Source organism: Herpailurus yagouaroundi, unplaced genomic scaffold (assembly GCF_014898765.1).
Source record: "Herpailurus yagouaroundi ecotype Mexico unplaced genomic scaffold, PumYag 222, whole genome shotgun sequence".
Taxonomy (NCBI): domain Eukaryota; kingdom Metazoa; phylum Chordata; class Mammalia; order Carnivora; family Felidae; genus Herpailurus; species Herpailurus yagouaroundi.
This window is the reverse complement of record NW_024412453.1, coordinates 9,951,614-9,971,493: the sequence shown is the minus strand read 5'-3', so window position 1 is coordinate 9,971,493 and position 19,880 is coordinate 9,951,614. Positions and strand designations below refer to the sequence as shown.

Sequence of the window (19,880 nt, the reverse complement as noted above, 5' to 3'; positions counted from 1 at the left end):
AGAAAGTATTTACTGAGATTACTTATAAAGACATAAATTTTTTCTAAACGGAAGCAAAGGTTACTTACGTGTACCAAGGGCAGAAATCTGATTGCTCTTTAAGATTTGCTCCGGTCAGTCCCGAGCAGGGCATAAAGTGGATGTCCTTTTTGGGATTGAAGCCAACTTTCTTCAAAAATGGCACTAGTTTCTCTTTGCACTCTTCATATCTATGAATATTTATGAATAACTCCATTATAATATGAAACAAGTGAACTCCAGTTTCATTATTAAACACATTAAGGTTAAAAAATTTTTTAATGTTCATTTATACTTTTGAGAGAGACAGAGACAGAGCATGAGAGGGGGAGAGGCAAAAGGAAGACAGAATCCAAAGCGGGTTCCGGGCTCTGAGCTGTCAGCACAGAGCCCGAGGCGGAGCTTGAACTCACGAACCGCGACATCGTGACCTGAGCCAAAGCCGGACATTTAACCCACCGAGCCACCCAGGCACCCCCGACAAATTAAGGTTTCAGAAAAACCGCAGGGGCAAACAGCACTCGGTCGCAAAGCCACCCTCTGTCCCACTAAGATGCCCGTACAGACCAGGAAGACGGCAAAGCTCACCTCTCGCTGCTCCAGTTCACTGTTGGGTCATCCATCTTATTAATGAGCACGATCAAGTGCTTCACACCTGCCGTCTTTGCCAACATCGCGTGTTCCCTCGTCTGTCCGCCCTTCTCAAATCCAGTTTCAAACTCTCCCTTCCTAGCAGAGATGACCTATTCCAAGAAATCCGAGAGTTTACTCTTACACATTCACGTCTACCCTCCGAGTAACGGGGTATCTTTCCTTTCAGTTTTATCGAAGCTTTTTGCAAGAAAATAAAAATAAGTGACTTATAACATGCATGCTTTTGAACATCCCGATATCTAAATGGCTGAAGATTTTGGTACACGTTTGTACCGATCCCCTAATTTTCCAAAATCTAGCACGCCTTTATAATTGACAATTCACACCTGCACGTGACTTAGTGCCGGCACATGGACAAAGCGAACGACCCTGCAAAATGCCCGAAGGCCGTGAGAAAACAGATCATTTCTTATTCAGTTTTGTACCCACTGCACATGGGAAATGTGCAAAACGGATCAGGCATGAGACTGAGCAGACACTAAGTTCTGACACGGTCATAGATAGGAGTGACGGCAGAGAAAAGATGAAACGCTGTTTTCCTACGTGAATCCGATTTCAAAGATTGCTTGAGAGCAGGTGAGACAAAAGTGACGTCTGTGACCGGAGGCTGCAGCTCGCTGCAACCTGAGTTTTAGCTATTCGAGGGTAAAATCAAAACACTTCACCACGAAGCAGGGCTGCTACCAAATACACAGGGGGACCGGAAAGGTCTGTCTTACCAGAACAGCCAAATCAGCTTGAGAAGCGCCACCAATCATGTTTGGGACAAAACTCTTGTGGCCAGGGGCGTCCAGGATCGTGAAGTGCTTCTTTTCCGTTTCAAAATAGGCACGGCCCACTTCGACTGTTTTACCCTTGTCTCGTTCTTCCTGATTTGTGTCTAAGGCCCAAGACAAGTACCTGAAGTAATTTAGAAATAGGAGTAATGTCACTAAGAACATATGAGTTTTTAAGATAGTCTTCTACCGCTAAAGGTATAATGAGGACATCCAGCTTTATGTCCAGAATACAACATTTAAATCGTGAACAGGACAGCAGCGCCCGGCTGGCTCAGTTAGTGGACTGTGCGACTCTTGATCTCGGGGTTGTGAACTGGAGCCCCACGTTGGGTATGGAGATTACTTAAAAATTTTTAAAATAAAAAAAAAAAAAATCACGGGGCGCCTGGGTGGCTCAGTCATTCGGCATCTGACTTTATTTAGCTCAGGGCACGATCTCATAATATTTATGAGTCTGAGACCCACACAGGGTGAACTCAAGCCCCGCTTGGGTGAGCCCTGCTTTTTTCTCTGTCTCTCCGTCTCTCCTTCTGCCCGTCCTGGGATTCTCTCTTTCTGTCTCTGCCTCTGGCTTACTTGTGCGCTTGCTCGCATTCTCTCAAAAAAAAAAGAAAGAATAGGACTGGGTAGAAATGAAAATTGATAGAATAAAACTTTTATTATTGCGATTCAAACATTTAGAGCTTTAACAAATATCCAGGCAATTACAGGTATCCCATGATTTTTGAAAGTTCATGTTATGCCACTTTGCTTTTACAAACAACCTACCTTAGTACCTGTTCTTACAAACTGAAAGATACTCAGAGGATTTTTTTTTTTTTTTTTTTTTAACGAAAAAAAGTGAAAAGCAAAACTAGCGTTCAGCGTTTGTTCTGCAGCGAAGGGCGAGACACCGCACTGAGCGGCCAGGGCGACACCACACACTTCTGCCCCAGGAGCCTCTCAGCATCTCTGCGTCAAGCTGTCGCAGCTTTGAACTGTGTCTGCGCATCTGGGCCGTATCGCCATTTATTGTGTGTATCCGTTAGCACAGATGAGTCCTGAGGTATCAGAAAAGCCCGAGAGATTATTCTCCGGGTCTGGGAATGCTCAAAAAATGTTTTCCAGGTAAACCGATGACAATTGCTTCTTTGCTTCATGCCATTTTGGCTTACAAAAGATTTGAAAGGAATGTTCTACTTTTGGATATACAGGGGGAAAACCCGTATATATATATTCTATAAGCAAAGATTATTTATGGAAACAAGCTGACTACACAGAAAGGATACTTAGTACCAATGCCAATATCACTGTGAGTTCTTATAATCGCCTGGCACCAAGTATAATACAAGTAACGCTATCTAGGGATATTTTTCAAAAGCCGTGAACAACCATCTGGGAGCAATGGTTACCTGCTAAAAATTATTCTGGTATTTCTTTGCCATGTGAAAACAATTTATGTAAGTTCAAAGCATTCATAATAGTACGTATTAATTTAGATAACTCATCATCTGTATTTCATAGTAGATAATCCATTTTTAGTACAACATTGATAAAGATCTTTTCCCTTAATACAGAACAATTAAAAAACAAAACAAAAACCATGAATGTCCCAGGTAAATCTGAACTTTTAAAAGAAAGGTAAAATTAGAAGGAAAAAAAAACTGACCCTTTCTCTCACCACTCAAAGGCAAGCACTGTCAATAATTCTGTCCACTCTTTTTTCTTTCCAGGGTTTAATTTACGTCGTTACTGATCACATTCTAAGTAAGATCATGTCACCTGCTTTCTCCCCAAATTCCACTGTAACTTGAGTTCTATTTCTGGTTATCACAAATTCTGTAAGTGCAGTTTTTTTAGTGGTTAGGTAATGACCCCGTCAAATGGATGGTTTAGAATTTATCCCACGAGTCTATTACTGACACTTGGATGTTCCCAGGCTCCCTGTGTAGGCTCCGAAGTCATCCGGAGCCAATATACTGTGCAGTATGAGGGCAAAGGACACCTCTCCTGTATTATGACACCACCTCAGACCTCATGCGCTTATATCACAGGAGACTAGAGAAGCAGCAGGCAGGGTCTCCTTCAAAGTCATTTATCGTGCTGTCAAGGTATACTATACCAGGTTTCTCTGTTTTTTTCTTTAGCTTCTCTTTCATATTTCTCAAGTGTCCTTTTGTCAACCATTCCAGTCAAATACCTGCAATCAAAGAAAACAAAAGTAAACATTCCATTGCTCATAAATTACTCAGAGAAGTTTAGGAAAACTCTAAAGGTCTTTAGGGGAATTTCAACCCGAGAAAACAGCTATTTTAAAATAAAGGAACCACTGATGGATGCTCAAGCCGTGGAACGTTTCAGAGGAAAAGATATTTACATAGTCTCAAATTATCTCCCTACACTTAAAGGGGAAAAACAATAACTTTACAATGGAGAATCCAGGCAGACAACACATGAACCAAGTAATCCTGGCTAATATGACCAGTAGTAGAGAAAACACACTAAAGGGTGCCTGGGTGGCTCAGTCGGTTAGGTGTCCAACTCGATTTCGGCTCAGGTCATAATCCCAGGGTGGTGGGATCGAGCCCCCTATCAGGCTCCACACTGAGCGTGAAGCCTGCTTGGGATTTTCTCTCTCTCTCTGCCCTTCATGCTCTCTAAAATTTAAAAAAAAAAAAAAAAAAAAAAAAAGAATAAAACAAAATTAAAAAAAGAAAACCCATTGAATACTGACATGAGGCACCCTCGACAGGATGCTGAGAAGAGCACAACATCCCGTTTGAGATTCTTGCCCAAATGTACGGCCACAATCTAAATGTGAAAAAGTATCAGTTGAACCCATACTGAAGACCGTCCTAAACAGCACCCTTCAAATGATGAAGTCATGGGAGACAGAACGAGGCAATGTCACAAGCTGGAGGAGACAAAGATGGGAAACTGGAGGACAGAACAACTAAACGCAACGTGGAATTCTAGAACCGAAAAACGCCATGTGTGGAGAAACCGGTAAAATTCAAGAGCCAGAGTTTAGTTAATAGGATTATTATACCAATGCGAACTTCCAAGTTTAACGACCGTACCATGGTTATTTAACAACGTTCACGTAGGGCAGGCTGAAAGAAAGTTATATGGGAACTCGGTACTATTCCTTTGTAAACTTCTAAGTCTAAACTTATTTCAGAATAAACATTTTCTCAAGGGCAAATAGAAATACTACATAAAAGAAAATAATTCTAACAGTGTTGCTCAGGCAATTCAGTCTTATTAATACATTTCAACATTCAATACTTAAAAATATTGTCAAAGTAAGATTATAATTTTAAAACAATTCCTTAGTAATACTGAACTGCTTCCCTGGACTCAATCCAAACCAAAGCCTTCCTCTGAGCTCTCATCTCTGTGTTCTCTGCAGTCATCTACAGTGCATGCTCCTAACCAGTTGAGCACAGAAGCCTAGTGAAATACCCGTGAAAATTACAGCCCATAAGCAAGAAATATACATTCTCCTAAGACACAAAATCAAACGGGCCCAACACTTCCATCCATTGATGGAAGGATCTCTATTTATTACCCTATTTTAAGGCGTGTTGTAGACATTTTCAGAAGTTGGCCAAGATTACCAATAAGATTACTAAATAATGAAGATATGCCCTTGAGATCCTCTGATGGATGACACGGTTTAAAGAAAAGGGGTCTAATGTAGGAGGGATTAAAACTGTAAAACCTTTTTGAAAAACGGGGGGCGCCTGGGTGGCTCAGTCGGTAAAGCATCCGACTTCAGCTCAGGTCATGATCTCATAGTCTGTGGGTTAGAGCCCCTCATTGGGCTCTGTGCTGACAGCTCAGAGCCTGGATCCTGCTTCAGATTCTGTCTCTCTCTCTGCCTCTCCTTCCTCGGCTCACACTCTGTCTCCTCTCAAAAATGAATAAACATTAAAAAAATTTTTAATATAATTAAAAACAACAACAATAATAATCTCTATCCCAAACCCTGAGTTCAAGAATCAAATGCTCTAAAAAAAAAAAAAAAAAAAAAAAAAGAGTCACATGCTCCACCAACAGAGCCAGCCAGGTGCCCCCAAATTCTAAAACCTGTTACTTAAAACAATTTTTCAGGGGTGCCTGGGTGGCTCAATCAGTTAAGTGTCTGAACTCTTGGTCTCGACTCACGTCATGCGATCCAGGTTAGTGAGAGAGAGCCCCATGTCAGGCTCTGCACTGACAGCACAGAACCTGCTTAGGATTCTCTCTCTCCTCTGTCTGCCCCTTCCCCACTTGTGTGCTCTCTCTCTCTCTCTCTCTCAAAATGAATAAACTTTTGGGGCGCCTGGGTGGCGCAGTCGGTTGAGCGTCCGACTTCAGCCAGGTCACGATCTCGCCGTCCGTGAGTTCGAGCCCCGCGTCAGGCTCTGGGCTGGTGGCTCAGAGCCTGGAGCCTGTTTCCAATTCTGTGTTTCCCTATCTCTCTGCCCTCCCCCGTTCATGCTCTGTCTCTCTCTGTCCGAAAAATAAATAAATGTTGAAAAAAAAATTAAAAAAAAAAAAAAAATGAATAAACTTTAAAAATAAAATTTTCAATACTAGAATATACTGTAAAGGTCAACCATGATGTTTGCATACTTACATAGCTTCTACATATGATAAAAAGTTATCTTAGCATGTGAGCCAGACTACCTGTCGTTGATCAATCCACCTAGGATTTAAGAGCTGATGAATATGGAAAAATGAGATCCCCCTGCCCAAGTACCCGATTTAAGTGCTGGTTTTCATTATTCCCAAGAAAATGATATTCAAAGCAAACTAAGACTGCCTATAATCTAGGGTTCTGTTTTAGTTTTTATTTTAAAAAATGTGAAAGACAGCATTCAGAAACACTTAGTTAATGTTCTATGAGAGTGGGACAGTGATAAAAGAATTCTAGGGAATGCCTAAAATCCATCAGAAAATACTAACGATTGGGACACCTGAGTGGCCCAGTCAGTTAAACGGTCGACTTCGGCTCAGGTCATGATCTCACTGCTCATGGGTTCGGGCCCCGAGCTGGGCTCTGTGCTGACAGCTTGCAGTTTGGAGCCTGGAGCCTGCTTCAGACTGTCTGCGTCTGTCTGCCCCTCCCCGGCTCAAGCTATGTCTGTATCTCTCTCAAATATAAATAAACATTAAAAAAAATGTAGAAAATACTAACTGATCACACTGCAGAAATTCCTTCTTAACTAACATCAGCTTTCCTTACAGGTAATGTCTTTGTAACTTTTTCAGGTGACCTGTTTGACTTCCTTTGTATGACTGTATGTTCACAATGCCCCAAATTTATTCAGTCAAATTAACTCTATTACTTAACAAAAAATACAGACTTACATTATCTGTCCTCCAATGGTTGACTTGCCGGCATCTGAAAGTAACAACATCATCAATAATGTGCAAACCATGGGTGTACAAAAAAATAAAACAAAACCCACTATATACACTAATACAACTAAAGGTACCACTTAGCACATACAATTACATGATGTCGTTGCAAAAGAAGCTGCTAAGATCCCTCCCAGCTCAACAATGACGAACTCGTACTCATGGTAGAGAAGAATGGAGAACTACTTTACTGATAAAGAAGATTCTTGAACAGACTGCTCTCTGACCTTCAGCTAAGAGCACAGCAGCAACAGAATATCAATTACCCAAGGGCATCCTCAGGGGAGAGCGAAAGCACCCGAAGAGCTATGAACTACATTTAGGTCGTGTGCCTTTCCCTAATTTTAGCAAATACAGGCATTCCTTTATAAATTTCAGAGGGAGTCCTTGCTACTAAAATAGTGTGGTATAGCATTATATTCAGGAGGAAGCAGAGGCAAAGGGAAGGAAAAAAGAACACATAATTCTGTGTTTTCTCACAATTTGGGGGATAAGTCAGATGGTCAGGGAATGTGTGAGTCTGTTAAACAGGGTTTTGTTTCGTGCTAACCAGCAACTTGACAAGCATCTAGAAGTCACAACAAATTAATTTCCTAGGTCAGACAAAATGAAACTATCTAGGTTAGATGAAGCCCATAAAATAAACAAATTAACTGAAGTCACCCCAAAAAGGAAGCACATTATCTAGGATATTAATTCATAAATGTCTTAAGATGTTTAGCCGCCATCAGTGTGGATCACATACAAATATACTGAAGCTAATTTTCTTCCTGCTTCTGTGCCATCACAAAATTATTTCTCTGTCCCACCTTCAAAATCAAAGCACTGGCAATTTTTTGCCAGCTTAAAAAAAAACCTATCGAGTTAAAAATCAGAAACCTTTCAGATTAATTCAGTTCAGTTTCACTAAACATCTCCAAGTAGCTGTTTGATGTACCCCAATGACCGGTCATTTCTTTCACCGCTATGAGTGCAACTTACCTACGTGCCCAATGAATACTACGTTTACGTGTTCTTTTTTAGGAGCCCCTGGCGGTGCAAACACGGATTTAGGTTTTGGTATTTCCTCTTCCTCCTCCATCATTTCTTGGGCGCTCTCCTCTGGGGGTCTCCCATCTCCCAAGGAACCACCCCCTGGCTCTGCGTCACTTATTTCTTCTTTGTGCTCCCATGATTCTTCTGGGGACATTTCTGTCTCCCCATTTTCTACTGAAATAAGACACTTAACTTAGTACTCTGAAAAAGAATCACAGTCTGTACTCCAAAACACAGATGCCTTCAAACAACTAACGTATTTTGCATATTTAGTTCCATTTCCTAATGTCTAGTGAAACATAAGCAAGAAAATCTTTCACAACAGAAATGGATTATGGCTTTCAAGCCCGGCCCCACTCTGGTACCAGAGCCGACACAGAGACTATGGGCGATTGCCATCCTCACGAAGCTTCATTTCCATGAGGCCACACAAGATGTAAACAGGAGATGTACCATTCCTAACAGCCCAGTTGTCCCAGGGTCAGGATGCCCTGACAGAGGGCAAGCAGCAAAGTTTAAAATCAGAACACAGGATTTACGAGATCTCTGCTTTTTCCTCTGCAAGTACTTTGGCATCAACTTCATCAATCACCTTGGGAACAGGACACCCTTAACAGTAAGCAAATGACAAAAAGGAAGGAAACCTTTCACCAAGGAAATGGAACAAGCCCAAGCCCTTAAACTGACTTTCGCACTCTTGCCCTCCGCTCGTCTCTATCTGCCGTCGCTCGGTTTATCGCGGCAGCGCTGACGTCCAGCTAGTGCTTTCTAAATCCCAACAGCCAAGACTCAATGTCAGGTTTAAATGTAGGCATTCCAATAACCATAACACTTACATTTGTACCTTCTATCTTGAGAGTGAAAGGGTTTCATATTACTGTATTAATACAGTCAGAAATTTTCTTACCAACAGGTTCTGAAAGTTCCATGCTAACAGCTGAATTTGAACCTAGACAAGAAAGTGAGATATAATACATTTACGAAACAATATCTAGGCTTTACACAGAGACAACTTAATGTTTTCTCCATTAAGCATTCGAAGGGTCATAGCATAGAAAATTACCTTCGCATAGCAACGACTGTTCCTCTTGGGAAGGTTCCGCAGGTGCTGTTTAATAGAAATAAGTTCTATTAAAAATTAAGTCCTATGCATCCATTTGTGCGTATCTTTTAAGACACAGTAAAAACAGGATTTCAATAACACAACAAAAACCTCAATAATGTAAACCAACAGGAACTAACTCAGGTGTTCAAATTAGAAGTCTCTGTTTAAAAAAATCCTTTAAAAAACTCTACTGATACAGCCAATTTTAAAACATTTTTGTCAACTGAAATGTATTCATAAAGGCACAGTTATTCTCTTAATTTGCTTCATAAAACTCTTCCTTCAAAGATACTGTAAAAGCAAGCCGCAACCCAGTGCTGATCAAATTAACCAGACTGCCTAACCCAGTGCTTCTCTAGATTCTCTAGATCTCTAGATTCTCTAGATTCTTTCTTGGTAGCTCCAGCCTGAGAAGGCTATGATTAAGCTCTTTTTAAGATTCTATAATCACATATGTTCTCATCAAGGTGCTTGAATAAATTCTATCTGATATCAATAAACTAAGAAGGACAGACACATAGAGTCCTCGAAATGCAAACGACCCCTTACAACATCTCAGAAAAGGTGATGACGATGACGCCAGTTTTGTCCTATAGCAGAATTCTGAGATCAAGCAACAATCCTGTTTCCACAGCTGTCACACTTCAAGTCTACTTATGACCCCGCTGGAAGAGATGTAGGACAAATACATACAGACACCCAATCGCATAAGTTTATTTTTCATATCTAAATGATACTCCAACATGAAAGCGCCCTGGCTTCAAAAAAAATCTCCAAGACGCAAAAGGTATCAGAGAATTTGAAGTCACCTGAATCCTACGCACGAATTAACGAAGAATAATGAATTCATAAACTGCACAGCTCATATTTAAAATCACTGCCCAGAAACACCTGTAAGCCTAGAAAAAGATTGGGGCCCAACCTTCAATAACGTGAAGTGTGGAAGAGGGTCATTTCCTGTTCCTGAAAGGGAAAAGAGCTACCAGCTTTTTCCGAGGAGGGAAGTGACAGGCTGAGCGTCACCTGGGAAGGTAAGGGTAGTGCAGCGTTCATCGGGGAGGGAAAGAACACCACTGGCAGAAAGACCAACATCTTCACTGCAGGAAGGCAGGTCATGAGAACAAGTGAGCAGTACAACTAGAGAGGAGGGGTTAATCGCAAAGATAACAGAGGCATCATCGGACGGGAGGGGGAGGAGCGAAAGGTCTGAGTGACCCCGGCCTACGTGATTAGCAGCATATTAACAGAAGAGAAGAAAAAAATCATTTGAACGAGGTTTGGAAGGGGACAGGAATCATACTTCAGACAGAACTGAGGTTAACCTTTCCTCGTTTTCCATTTCAAAGGAAAGTTCATGGGCAGGGTAAAGAGAAACCGCTCCATTTTCAGAGAAAGCCAGCCAGTGCCAAGGGCATCAAGTCCACATGCCTCCCGAGGGCCAGAGGGGGCGGCAATGGGTAGCGGTGAGGGGCCAGCACCGAGCTGACCCCCGCTCTCCGTGCTGGCTTGTCGCCTGACGTCGTGCGACGCAGTTATTTCGCTGCAATTACAGACAGGACATACCACCCACCCGACAGGACCGCCGACAGGATTAAAGGAGGGAACACACTTGTTCGCCGGTGTCTGTGAAGTAACTGCTGGCACCACGCAGATACTCAACACATGAGTCTCGACCCCCTAACACGTGCTGGGAATAAACTCAACCCTCTCAACCAGCACAACGGACTACGAAATGCGGGCCAGACCGGACAGAAAGGCTCACAAATCTACACGGTGCTGGAGGTGGGGGCCCAGTACCTCCCAATGATTCCTAACAAGCCCTGAGGCTCTGACTCACTTGATCCCCCCACAAGCACCGTGCAAGGGACGGCTGCCACCACTCCCATCTGACGCTCAGACAAATCCGACCCACTAGGCTTTTTCAAGGTAGACAAGCAGCAACTCGCCCTTCGTCAGACAGCGTCTGCTGAGAAATCACTCAGCACAAGTACACAGAGTCGGCGAGGAGGTAGTGTTTGTTTTAAGGCAGGAAAAAGACGACTGGCACAGTGGGCTTCCCCATCGCGCAGTAAGACACCCTGAAGTGCAGCCGACCTTTACAAAACCAAACAGTACGTACCCCTGACCACCCCGTTCCAGAACCAGCTCGCAGGCTAACAAATACACAATACTGCAGAAGACCGCAAGGCACGTCTCCGGATAGTGACACCCGTCACGAGACCACCTCCGTGGCTGCAGAATGCGGCATACTGAACATCTGTTCAAGGTTTTATTTTTCAAAACATCTTCCATGTATAATACGTTTGCCTTAAGTCTGTACGGCTGGTACAGAGAGAGTCAAGTACCACCAAACACAATCAAGTGCTTAATACATACACAATGGGGCGCCTGGGTGGCGCAGTCGGTTAGGTGTCCGACTTCAGCCAGGTCACGATCTCGCGGTCCGTGAGTTCGAGCCCCGCGTCAGGCTCTGGGCTGATGGCTCGGAGCCTGGAGCCTGTTTCCGATTCTGTGTCTCCCTCTCTCTCTGCCCCTCCCCCGTTCATGCTCTGTCTCTCTCTATCCCAAAAATAAATAAAAAACGTTGAAAAAAAAAATTTAATATATACACAATGAAGGGGCGCCTGAGTGACTCAGTTGATTAAGCGTCCAACTTCGGCTCAGGTCATGATCTCGCAGCTTGTGGGTTCGAGCCCCGCACTGGACTCTGCGCTGACGGCTCAGAGCCTGGAGCCTGCTTCGGATTCTGTGTCCCTCTCTCGCTCTGCCCCTCTCCCATTTGTGCTCTACCCCCCCCAAAATAAAACTTTTAAAAAAATTATAGTATCACACAATGATGATATTAAAGAGCCCCCCCAAAATAAGTTGACCATACTTTCCCAAGATGGAAAAAAGCTTTCCATACATTCAGACATGAATCACATTATAAATCTAATGGCAATGCTAGTGACATTCGTGAACTGTTATTTTTGGAAAAATGAACCAGAAAATTCAGATATAGCCAAGATGTTCTTTTAAATTTAAACTTCTCGGGGCGCCTGGGTGGCTCAGTCAGTCGGGTGTCCAACTTCGGCTCAGGTCATGATCCTGCTGTCAGTGCGGAGCCTGCTTCGGATCCTCTGTTTCCCTCTTTCTCTGTCCCTCCCCCAACTCGTTCTCTCTCTCTCCCCCCCCCAAAAATAAATAAACATTTGAAAAAATAGGTTAACTTCTCAATATAGTTGTACCCAGTCTTCTCATGCGCACACATGTACAGACAACCTTTTCCAGCTCCTTCTACTCAGGTCATATTCATGATGCAGATCACATCCTGATGTTACTGGCTACTGAGGAGTCTGGGCCCAGAGTCATTCATTTGTTCGTGGTTAGCAAACAGATGATGTGATTTCTCAAGTCCTGCACAGGTCATACCCAATAGCAAAAGAACAGTAAACCTCCCAAGAAGTGAGGAGCAAAATCACGGTTTCAGATTTTCCAAAGGTGTTTCCATGTTCAGAAATACACCCTGGTCAAGTATTGGAAAACAGAACAAATCTCATCAAGGGGGAGAGTTATCAGAGTGTATCAGTGAGTAAAACTGCGATACCCCAAATTAAAAGGAAAACTAATACTATAATTTACGATAAAGGAAGATTAATGAACCGGCTGTGATACTAGGTACATTATCACAAATTTTAAAACAGGAAGTGAAAGAATTCACCAGAACACTGTCAAGCGAGAAGCACTGCCTGTGGTTTAACAAAGATGAAAATCTGAATCTTCAAATTATGAGAGAAAATTTGACCATGGTGAAGTAAGTCAGACACAAAGGGTCTCCTGTTGTAAGATTTCACTTACGTAAAATGTTCACAATAGGTAAATCCACAGAGACAGAAAGCAGGCTGGTGGGTGTCAGACGCTGGGAGGAAGACAGGGGACTAGGAAGTGACTGCTTAATGGGTACGGAACTCCTTTTGGGGTGATGAAAATGCTTTGGAACTAGAGAGGATGGTGGTACAACACTGGCTAAATTATTCACTCTAAAATGGTGAATTCTAGTGCTCGCTTCGGCAGCACATATACTAAAATGGTGAATTCTAGGGGTGCCTGGGTGGCTCAGTTGATTAAGCATGTGACTCTTGATTTCAGCTCAGGTCATGATCTCATGGCTTGTGAGTTCGAGCCCCGCATCTGGCTCTACACTGACAGCATGGAACCTGCTTGGGATTCATTCTCTCTCTCTCTCTCTCTCTCTCTCTCTCTCTCTCTCCTCTCTCAAAATAAATAAACATTTTTTTAAATGGTTAATTTTAAGGGGCGCCTGGGTGGCTCGGTTGGGCGACCGACTTCGGCTCAGGTCATGATCTCACAGTTTGTGAGTTCGAGCCCCGCGTCGGCTCTGTGCTGACAGCTCAGAGCCTGGAGCCTGTTTCAGATTCTGTGTCTCCCCCTCTCTCTACCCCTCCCCTGTTCATACTCTGTGTCCCTCTGTCTCTCAGTAATAAATAAACGTTAAAAAAAATTTTTTTTAAGGTATTTAAAAAAAAATAATAAATAAATGGTTAATTTTAAGATTTTACCTTAATTTTCAAAAAGAATACAAATATTTTTAAAAGATCTGATCATAAGGGGGAGCCTCAGTCAACAGAGTGTGAGACTCTGTTCTCAGGGTTGTGAGTTCAAAGCCCCACATTGGGCATGGAACTCATTCATCAATCAATCAATAAAACAAATACAATAAAATAACTGAATAACTAACTAAAGAAAAGCTGTGTTCATGGATCAAAAGGACTTCACCATGCAGACTTCTACTATGCTAGCTCATCATACGGCACAAGTCAGTCAAGGCCCTGAGAGGCGGTAGGTTGAAAGCCACGCTTTCACTCAAGTTATATGTTTCCAACACAAATGTTTGGCCGATTCTTGAAAAGTGCTTATTCTGTATAGTTCATAAATTAGTAATTTAAATTTGTACTGCTGTAGATATAAAATTGATTTTTAATCTGCCTTATACACTAAACAGCAATATTAATTTTTTTTATTTTTTTTAACATTTATTTATTTTTTTTAATTTTTTTTTAACATTTATTTATTTTTGAGACAGAGCATGAACAGGGGAGGGGCAGAGAGAGAGGGAGACACAGAATCGGAAGCAGGCTCCAGGCTCTGAGCCATCAGTCCAGAGCCCGACGCGGGGCTCGAACTCGCGGACCGTGAGATCGTGACCTGAGCTGAAGTCGGACGCTTAACCGACTGAGCCACCCAGGCGCCCCTAAACAGCAATATTTAAAATAGCTACCCTACCTAAAATTCCTTAGTCCTATTCGCTAAATGGTGTGCTCATTCAGGAAAAAAATAAACAACTTCAGTGCTGTCACAGATGCCCCAAGTGTCTTACACTGAACAGAAATGAGAAAAACAGTGTGACAGAATTCTGCCCCATACAAAGTTGCTGCAATGATGGAAATATTCCAAGTGCTGTGACAGGAGAGTCACTAGCCACAGGTGGTTATTAAGCGCTTGAGAGGTGGTACCGCAACCAAGGAACTGGACTTTAAACTTTATCTAATTTTAACTGAACAGCCTCACGGGCAGTTTGAGCCTGCATACACATTCTCCTCAATTCTGGCACAAACTTGCCACACCTGATCTTCTACTTTTTTTTTAATGTTTATTTATTTTGAGAGAGAGAAAGGGAGGGAACAGGGGAGGGGCAGAGAGAGAAGGAGAGAGAGAGAAAATCCCAAGCAGCCTCCACAAGGTCCACGCAGAGCCCGGCGCAGGACTCGATCTCAGGACCATGAGTTCATGACCCGAGCCAAAATCAAGAGTGGACACTTAACCCACCGAGTGACCCAGGAGCCCCGATCCTGCACTTTTATCACACTCCCCGGCCGGCCCACCACCTGAAGGCTAAGGATCCCTCGGCAGAACTCCTCCGGCTAGGACCCTGCCTTCAAGTACAGGTGCACACACGTCAGTCTGGTTCCCAAGGACAGGACAGACTTCCGGAGTGACCGAGCCTCCCTCCGTTCTCTACCCCTGCAGTCCCCACAGGCTGGTACAGAGCCTGTCCTGTAGGGCCCAGAGGCACCGCTGGCTGATTCTCCCAAGTTAACGCCGGCTTCCCTTTGGTCTCCAGGGGGCTGCTTCCCCAGCCCGGTCACGTACAGGGTCACGTACACGGAGTCTGTGAGGCGGTCCCGGCCCGCCTGCCTCACCGCTCTCCCAGGAAGGCCCGGGGAAGGCCCACCTTCTCCGCGCCCACTTTGGAACAAGGGCTCAGAGAAACAATATTCAAGAGATGCTCAAGTACGGTCTGAGTGAGGAACTCAGAATTCGCCAGCGCTCGGGCGGCCACATAGTGTCACCCAAACTGCATGCGGGGGGATCTGTCTCCCAGACACAACACCGGAAACCAGTAAAGGCAGACATCAGAAACGAGAGGCCACAGGACACACACACAGGTCCGTGGTTTTGCCTTAATACCGAACACTCTAAAATTACAAGGCACGATGTCACAGACAGCAGTGACCAGAACCACTGAAATCATTTAAGTCATCGTTTCCTAAAATGTACGAAGAAGCAATTTCAAAGTATTACTTTATTTTTTTAACGTTTATTTATTTTTGAGACAGAGGGAGACAGAGCATGAACGGGGGAGGGTCAGAGAGAGGGAGACACAGAATCTGAAACAGGCTCCAGGCTCCGAGCCGTCAGCACAGAGCCCGACGCGGGGCTCGAACTCGAGAGCCGTGAGATCATGACCTGAGCCGAAGTTGGGTGCTTACCCGCCTGAGCCCCCAGGCACCCCTCAAACTATTCCTTTAAACGAGAGCCTCGATTCTTCTCAGAAGGCCTCTCTGCTACCACTGAGCCGGCACACAGAGACTGTGCCACAGCCCACGAACTCTTGGGCTCCATTTCGGAAAAAGTATCGCAGCTAAAAAGATCTTTTAATATCAAACCACAAGAAAAGGGCGAGTAGGATAACCGTTACTAGAATAAGCTTTTATTTTTTATTTTTTTGAGAGAGGGAGGGTGAGCAGGGGGAGGGGCACAGGGAGAGAGAGAGAATCCCAAGCAGGCTCCACCCTCAGGGGGATCACGCCCTGAGCTGAAACCAAGAGTCAGATGCTCAACCAACTGAGCCATCCAGGCGCCGCTAGAATAAACTGTGAAATCAGACCTAGATTCTAATCCTAGCTCCTTCGTTTATTCCTGGATGTCACTTTGCTCATTTACTTAGCTTCTCTGAGGCTGAATTTTCGTATCTGTCAAATGCTTTTAACAGGACCTATGCCTCAGGAGGGTATAGTGAAGGTACGGGCACATTAAGCAAGTGGTAACTGCTCAGTAAATTTATTACTACAACGAGCGTGTCAAAGCCCCATAATCATCACAGGAATTTAAGAATGAAATACAAGGCAAGTTCGCGAGCGAGAAGATCCATGCTGGTTGGAGCGCCACCTCTGGGAACACCCTCCTTCCCATCATTAAACAGTGGGGTGCGTGCAGAGAGCACTGAACTAGCAGTTAGCAAATGTGGATTCCAGAACCAACCATGTCATTAAAGCCGCCAGAGACCTTTCGCGTTCCCTTAGCATCTCTAGGCTTCAGTTTCTTTATCCATAAACAGGTTATTACTTTATCCAGAGGCAGCTGTATTACTGCTAGGGTCCTGTCTGGCCCTAACATTCCAAGGTCCTATTTATTCAGTCCCTAAAGCAATGCCACATACCAACGTGAGCAGGCTTTCTCAAAGAGTAAAATTCCACTACATTTTCCAAACACCCCTCAAACATACGTCTGGGAGTGATATCCCACCCACTTCAAAAACAACTTGGGGGGGCGCCTGGGTGGCTCAGTCAGTCAGGTGTCTGACTTCGATGCAGGTCAGGATCTCACGGTCCCTGGGCTCGAGCCCCACATCGGGTTCTGTGCTGACCGCTCAGAGCCTGGAGTCTGCTTTGGATTCTGTGTCTCCCTTTGTCTCTCTGCCCCTGCCCCACTCATGTTCTGTGTCTCAAAAATAAATAAACATTAAAAAAAAACCAAAAAACTAGAGGCATACTTAAAATACACACAGTGAAACCATTTCAGACAGCCCCAATAAGGTACAAAGAGAAAACAGCTATGCACAACCCAAATCACTACCCAAAGGAGGCGGCCACAGACCGCTTAACAGCACGGTAACCCACCGGAGTTCTACAGCGCCGGTCAAGCAGGAAACACCCCAGTGACATTTAAGGTATGCACTGTGTTTCAAGTGAAGGGACACAATTACCTAGTCGGTATGTCGTTTGGAATTTGGTGTCACCACTCTTAGGCCAGGCTACTGAAAGATGCTCAGAAAATCCTTACTAAGTGTTCCTGTCACCTTGAAAGTAGCATTACGATGGGGATCTGGTTTAAACCGGAGCAATGAAACAATGAGGTTTCCTTAGAACAAAGCCATTTACGAAAAAAACCAAATACATCCACAGCCCAGCCCTGCTTGGTTAAAATCTGAAAACAAAGACAAAATTTTTAAGCAGCTTTGGTATGAATCAATGATTGCAGCTAAAAAAGGAGGCTAAGGATCTCAGAACTATCAAGAACCTTCGACTAGTGGCCCAATTCTTGCTTCCCAAGGATTTGTTAAGAACTGGGCACGGACTGTGCGATCCGACATCGACCGACCCCAAAGACACCACCGGAGCTGCGGGTCTCGCTGCTGTTTGACATGAAAGCCACGGCGCGCGGTGGGAAAAGAAAAGTGTCGCTCACGGGGATGAGAGGCACAGCACAGGAACGTGGTCAATGGCATCACAACTGCAGTGTGGTGACCGGTGGAGCTACTCACCGCGAGGGGGACCACGACGCTGTGCACCTGTAACTAGTCACGCCGTGGTGTCAACCACCCTTCGATTAATAAAAGGTAACCGATGCTCTACGCCAGCCAATTCCTAACAAACTTAACAGAATACAGAAACACAAGAAAGGGGGACTGTACATGTGAATTGCAGCTCGATCCAAAAAACACCCAGGTCTTCACACAGAACACTTAGCAGAAAACAGAGCTTTAGTTTTAGGATTAGGGTGACAAGACTGAAATCATCACACACGGCAATCTAAGAACAGCTCCCCCTCTTAGCTTTGAAAGCCCTCCAACCCCGCTGCACGGCCCTCTTACCACCTTGTGTCTCCCAGGAGAGGAAAATGGGTATTTGATCACTTACTAGGCTCCTTGAGGATCACAATTTAATCATCTTGGCGGCATCCCTTCAAGTGCCTAGCCCAGGATCCTGTGTTCTGTAGGCAGGCAAACGTTTGTTCCTTAACTGCTACATAGATGTATATCTAAGCAAAACAGATTCCCGGCTCCAAACATTCCATTCTAATCCTGCTAACTCACCCCCAAAAGGATACCCAATCTCTTTTTCACTCCTCTCTCTTTCAACCAGGACACTACTATGTTAACACTTTAAGCCATTTTCCTCCCCACTAAACAAAAGCAAGCGAAACGAGGCTTAAAAATCTGTCCTCTACATTTCCCTAACTCACATGACAGATTTTAATTGCTGTCTTTTCACGCAGTACAATTCCAGACAAGTTGAGAAATAAGCAAAGGACAAAAGAATGCAAAAAGTGATGTACTATCGACGCTAAAGAAAACCTGCCCCAAAGAGGGTTTCTTCCCAAACATTCAACAGTTTCAAAAGCTGCTGGGCCCGGCACAGGACTATTGACACCTTACTTGTTCCCTAAACCCCCACGCGCCAGCCAACCCAGCATGTGAAATCATAAAACAAGAGCCCAAATCTGGTAGTCTAGAAATCAGCAAGTCAAGAAAAGAAATAACCAGGTACAACACTCCGTAGCAAAAGTGACACCCCAGTAACAATACTCTTCCCCGATTTCCTCTGCTTACTGGATGCCATTTACTAGCCCATCAAAGCCTAAAAAAGCCTTAACATTGGAATTGTTATTGAAAGGAAGGCATTTCAGTCTTAAAAAGAAAAACAGATCATAAGAACCTTATCTATCATCTATATAAACATATCTATCAGTTTCGACAGGCACTGTTTAATGTAAGAGCTCTTCTGGACGAAACACTATTACTTTGATTCTGGATCTTCTCCACTCTGGTGGCTCTGAACAGGTCACCTTTGAGAGACTAGGGATTAATGAGCATCCACCAAGTGGTGAGTTTTAGGGGCACGTGGGTGGCTCAGTCAGTTAAGCGTCTGACTTCGGCTCAAGTCATGACCTAGAGGTTCATGGGTTCAAGACCCCACTTCGGGCTCTGTGCTGACAGCTCAGAGCCTGAAGCCTGCTTCAGATTCTGTGTCTCCCTCCCTCTCTGCCCCTCCCCTCCTCACACTGTCTCTCTCTCAAAAAGAAATAAACATTAACAGAAAATTAAAAGGTGAATTTTATGATGAGTTAGAGCTCAATCGTTAAAAAAAAAAAAAAAAGAAAGAAAATCCTTCCCCTACAAAAAGATACTCAGTGGGGTGCCCGGGTGGCTCAGGCGGTTAAGCGTCCGACTTCTCCGACTTCGGTTCAGGTCATGATCTCCCACTCTGAGTTCGAGACCCCCGTCGGATTCTGTGCTGACAGCTCAGAGCCTGGAGCCTGCTTCGGATTCTGTCTTCCACTCTCTCTGCCCCTCCCCCACGCATGCTCTGTCTCTCTCACTCTCAAAAATGAATAAATGTTAAAAAAAAAAAAAATACTGAGTGAAACCCAAACACTACAAAATAGAATATTTCTCTTTAAAATTCCAGTTCCACGACACAACGTGCAACATCTTGGAGACAATTCCTCCTCTGAGGGCCTACTGAGGACTGCTGGTTTTGTTCCATACTGTTTTCACCGGCAGAGTTTTGAGAGGTGCTGAGAACGGGTTGGTGGAAAGAACACTACCCCCCCCCCCC

General features: G+C 44.1%; 1 protein-coding gene across 1 annotated transcript in view; it reads right to left on the bottom strand.

Moving 5' to 3' along the window:
• Positions 1-19,880, bottom strand: part of GSPT1 (G1 to S phase transition 1) — a 39,471-nt gene that overhangs the window by 13,873 nt on the left and 5,718 nt on the right. The window contains exons 2-9 of the mRNA XM_040459020.1: positions 8,938-8,982; positions 8,782-8,823; positions 7,821-8,048; positions 6,789-6,822; positions 3,553-3,630; positions 1,392-1,572; positions 607-761; positions 69-209 (exon numbers count right to left, since the gene is read on the bottom strand). Of these exons, the coding sequence (XP_040314954.1) occupies positions 69-209; positions 607-761; positions 1,392-1,572; positions 3,553-3,630; positions 6,789-6,822; positions 7,821-8,048; positions 8,782-8,823; positions 8,938-8,982 (904 nt within the window). The remainder of the gene's footprint in view (positions 1-68; positions 210-606; positions 762-1,391; positions 1,573-3,552; positions 3,631-6,788; positions 6,823-7,820; positions 8,049-8,781; positions 8,824-8,937; positions 8,983-19,880) is intronic.